Source organism: Alosa alosa, chromosome 18 (genome assembly GCF_017589495.1).
Source record: "Alosa alosa isolate M-15738 ecotype Scorff River chromosome 18, AALO_Geno_1.1, whole genome shotgun sequence".
NCBI classification, from domain to species: Eukaryota; Metazoa; Chordata; class Actinopteri; order Clupeiformes; family Clupeidae; genus Alosa; species Alosa alosa.
Window position 1 is genome coordinate 6,349,030 of NC_063206.1, and position 5,000 is coordinate 6,354,029.

The following is a 5,000-nucleotide window of genomic DNA, read 5'->3' on the forward strand; positions in this document are numbered from 1 at the left end:
GTGTGTGTTTGTGTGTGTCTGTGTGTGTTTGTGTGTGTGTGTGTGTATGTATATGCCTGTTATACAGTGGTATATAACGAAGTGAGCACAACTCTAGCATCTATACAGTCATGAGTGAGTGTGTGTGTGTGTGTGTGTGTGTACGTGTACGAGAGGTGTGTGTTGCACTGCGTATGCATAAGTTTCTCCCTTGCTGAGTGTGTAAACTGCCCTGACGTGCCCCCGGGAATTCTAGTGTCCACCTTCTCATGCTCCCTCCTCCTGATTGGTCAGGACCTCAGGAGACTGTTCATCTGCTCTTAATAGCAATCTATAATTAATGCCGCGTGAAGAGACTAGATGGAGGTGGATGTTCCAGAGGAGGGGGGCCCTGGAGATCAGGGGGTGGATGATAAGCCTCCGTGCCCAGCATGTTTTTGGTCCTAGTGGCATTATAAAGGTCAACCCAGAGCTCCCTAATAGATGGACAGGCTGCTGTCTGACCCAGATAACCTAGAACAACAGGCCGGAAAAATAACTCTGCATGATGTATGGTTCCTGAACCTGAAGGAAGAGAACAGAGGGGGAGACAAGAACAGAAGGGGAGAGAGAGAGAAGAAGGAGAGAAGAGGGAGGAGAAAGAAGGGGGGAAGAAGAGTCAGAGAGAAAGGAGGAGAAGGGGGAGAAGAGGAGGGGTGTAGAAAAGAGAGGGAGAAAGGAGGAAAAGGGGTGGGGTGGAACAAACTAATGACAATAATGGTCGGATGGGATCTGCTGAATCAGAACAGAAGACAGTGGTGTGGAGGAAGAAAAGAGAGGAAGAGAGAAGCTAGTCACCCATTACAGGATGAACACAGACCAGAGAAACAGAACGGGATTTACAGACAGAAAAAGCAGAGGAGGAGAGAGTGACAGAGAGGTGGAGAGAAAGAGAGAGAGAGCAGTATCTATCCTCCTGACACATACTGACTGACAGACAGACAGACAGACAGACTGTCACATATACTTAAAGTGTATATATACATGACTATCACATTACTGTCAATAACACATATTATATTAACATTTGATATTGTTTTAAAATGTTCTGATCCTTTATTTTTTATATGGTTGGTTTGATATGATTTGATATATGACATATGATGTTGAACATTCTAAGTTATATATCATGGCAATATTGTACTTAGTCGCGCTAACGAAGCGTATTGATTTGATTGGAGAGCAGGGTGGGGGTGATATGGAAGGGATTTGATTGGAGAACAGGGTGGGGTATGGAAGGTGATATGGAAGGGATTTGATTGGAGAAACAGGGTGGGGGTGATATGGAAGGGATTTGATTGGAGAGCAGGGTGGGGGTGATATGGAAGGGATTTGATTGGAGAGCAGGGTGGGGGTGATATGGAAGGGATTTGATTGGAGAGCAGGGTGGGGGTGATATGGAAGGGATTTGATTGGAGAGCAGGGTGGGGGTGATATGGAAGGCTTGTTTTCCATGTGGGTTGTGAGCGGGGAAGAGAACGCCTATGCAGCACTGGGCCTCACTCCAGTCAAATCATTCAGTCCTAAACTGTGCCGTGGCTTTGCCATTCTGTATCAGGGTCGTACTGCACACCTAGCATGCTTTCATTAAATGGCCAAGATAGGCCACACAGGACTCATCACAAGACTTCTTAGAGTGATCTTTTGAAAAACATTATGTCCATTTATGGTCATTGGTTTTGTGGAAGGCTGCGGAGCAGAAGCTTGGTCTGTGTACATTTGGTCTTTTTTTTTCATTTTCAAAAGAATTAGAAACACATATTCAACATATTCAACACTAGACAAATCATTAAAACAAGGGTAAAAGACAATCTATTTCTTCCTCTGCTGTGCAGGGCGACGGCTTTGGAGCTAAACGCTAGCGCATATTTTCTGGATCAAGAGGGCCGATCAGCAGGTGAAACAGCAGAGACTCTTAGCTCAGAGGCAAATGACCAGAGACGAGTGACCACAGAGGGTTTTGGGTCTGAGTGTGTGTGTGTGTGTGTGTGTGTGTGTGTGTGTGTGTGTGCACATGTGTGTGTGTGTGTGTGTGCATGCATGTGTGTGTGTATGTGTGTGTCTGTGTGCGCGTGCATGTGTGTGTGCATGTGCGTGCGTGTGTGTGTGCGTATATCTGTGTGTGTGTATGTGTGTGTGTGTGTGTGTGTGTGTGTATGTAAGTGTGTGTGTGTGTGTGTGTGTGTGTGTGTGTGTGTGTGTGTGCATGCATAAGTGCGTATATCTGTGTGTGTGTATGTGTGTGTGTATGTATGTAAGTGTGTGTGTGTGTGTGTGTGTGTGTGTGTGTGTGTGTGTGTGTGTGGGGGCTGTAACAGGGGGCTGTAATGTCACAACACAGGATATTGACTGTAGGAGATAAAGGCCCAGAGGGCCAGAGTGGTCAGTGGGGATCGATGTGTCCAAACACCTGTCCATCTCAAGGGCTCTTAAGAGCAGCTCCGCTAACAATCCACAACCTGTCAGGCCTCTATCTCTACACACACACACACACACACACACACACACACACAACACACACACACACACAGTAGGCACGCAGTCACACAAACACACACACACACAAAAACACACATTAACACACACACACAGAAGCATGTAAAGAAACACACACTGTATATTGCACATGAGTTCCTGAGTGTTAGTTCATCTGACCATGTTCACACTCTAAATGTGTGTGTGTGTGTGTGTGTGTGTGTGTGTGTGTGTGTGTGTGTGTGTGTGTGTGTGTGTGTGTGTGTGAGGACTTACCATAAGACCAGCGAGACATGTCATCCCTCCCCCTAGTTCACAGACAGAAAGGCCCCTGAAAAAAGAGAAAGAGAGAGAAAGAGAGAGAAGGGAGAGAGAGAGAAACCATACCGTTAGCAACACTGCATAAGAACAAGCATCGGGTAGAAGCAGAGCAGGGCCAAGTGAAGAACCAGAGAGAATAAGTCTGTTGGTGTAGGGTGGCATAGCCGGGTGGTGGTGTAGCCGGGTGGTGGCATAGCCGGGTGGTGGCGTAGCCGGGTGGTGGCGTAGCCGGGTGGTGGTGTAGCCGGTTGGTGGTGTAGCCGGGTGGTGGCATAGCCGGGTCGCCTAGCCGGGTGGTGGTGTAGCCGGGTGGTGGCCTAGCTGGGTGGTGGCGTAGTCGGGTGGTGGCCTAGCCGGGTGGTGGCCTAGCCGGGTGGTGGCCTAGCTGGGTGGTGGTGTAGTCGGGTGGTGGCCTAGCCGGGTGGTGGCCTAGCCGGGTGGTGGCGTAGTCGGGTGGTGGTGTAGCCGGGTGGTGGCCTAGCCGGGTGGTGGCCTAGCCGGGTGGTGGCGTAGTCGGGTGGTGGTGTAGTCGGGTGGTGGTGTAGCCGGGTGGTGGCCTAGCCGGGTGGTGGCCTAGCCGGGTGGTGGTGTAGTCGGGTGGTGGTGTAGTCGGGTGGAGTAGCCGGAGCGCAGGCTGGGTGCTGAGCCACCACAATGGTGCTAATTAGCTGTGGATATCTCATCACAGTGGGGGGGCACCATTGATTGGAATGCTATTCCGGCACAATCATTGATTTCAACACCCCCCCCCCCCACACACACACACACACCTCCACCATCATCTCTCTCTCTTCTATCTTTCTCTGCTCTCTCTTTCTCTCTCTCCTCCCCCTCTTTTTTTTTTTTATTGCATCTCTTCTGTATCATTCCTCCTGCTCCTCTCTGTGAGTCGGCGTCTTTTGAAAATGGAGTGTGGATAGAAGTTAGAAGTGTGGATTTGTGGAGCGACGGGAAAATTAAGTTAATTAGACTCACAGGAATCCCCACTGTGCAGGTTGCCATTGTGTACACACACACACACACACACACACACACACACACATACCAAGCACAATCAGACAAATACACAGTGCCTGAGGCTCCAATCAGGACACACACACACAGACAAACAAACACACAGAAAAAAAACACTATTGACAGACATTTGCACACTATTCATGCACAGTGAACAGTTTACACACAAAGATACACACATACAGACACACTCAGAGAGAGAGAGCGAGAGAGACACAAAATACAGACACACACACACACACACACACAAACAGACACACGGACACACACACACACAGACACACACACACAGGGATGGACTCAAACTCGGTTCAACCATCCATTTGAAAGTGACACACTGATGACACGCCCTATAGCTTCATTCAACCCACTAGGCACACACTAGGAGGCACACTTGATCCTGGAGAAGAAAAGACACACACACACACACACACTTCATCAGTTTATTGAATGACCACCCTCCCTCTCCTCTCCCCCTCCTCTCTGCCTCCTTCCTTTTTTCTCTCTTTCACACTCTCACTCACTCTCTCACACACACTACCATGTCACAACTCTTCATTGCTTTTGATATATGGCTTGCCTCCACTACAGACAGCATCTATAACACACACACACACACACACACACACACACACACACACACACACACACAGACGTCACTATCCCCTCTCCTCCCCAAAAAAGAACATGCATCCACACACTATGAAAACAACACAATACACAAACACACACACACACACTAACACTGCACTGCACTGAACACTGGCAACAGATCTATGATGACAAGACTGTGGCTTTAAAAAAAGAAAAGAAATTGCAATTAAAAATGAGATGCTCTGTGACTGTCTAAGTCTAAGTCTACAGGACAAAGGCCCAGTGACAGGTAGCTATTTGGCTGTACAGTCAGCAATAGGCACGCGCACACAAAACACACACACACACACACACACACACAAAACACACACGCACACACCTGCGCTTTTGCACACACAGTACTGCACTATTTTTGCCTCCTCATTCTCTGATCTTGATTGGCTTCTTTTTCTCATGTACTGCATCCTCTTTTATCCTCTTCCTCTCTCTCCTCTCTTTCTCTCTTTCATTCTCCCCTTCCTCCATCGTTCCTCTGATCCTCTCTCTCCTCTCTTTCTCTCTTTCATTCTCCCCTTCCT

At 48.3% G+C, this 5,000-nt stretch overlaps 1 protein-coding gene across 2 annotated transcripts in view; it reads right to left on the reverse strand.

Moving 5' to 3' along the window:
• Positions 1 to 5,000, reverse strand: part of camkmt (calmodulin-lysine N-methyltransferase) — a 140,168-nt gene that overhangs the window by 38,695 nt on the left and 96,473 nt on the right. For both annotated transcript variants that reach the window (XR_007196451.1, XM_048268908.1), the window contains exon 5: positions 2,770 to 2,824. Coding sequence is in view for 1 of the 2 variants with exons in the window: in XM_048268908.1 (XP_048124865.1) it covers positions 2,770 to 2,824 (55 nt within the window). In the remaining variant the exon portion in view is untranslated. The remainder of the gene's footprint in view (positions 1 to 2,769; positions 2,825 to 5,000) is intronic.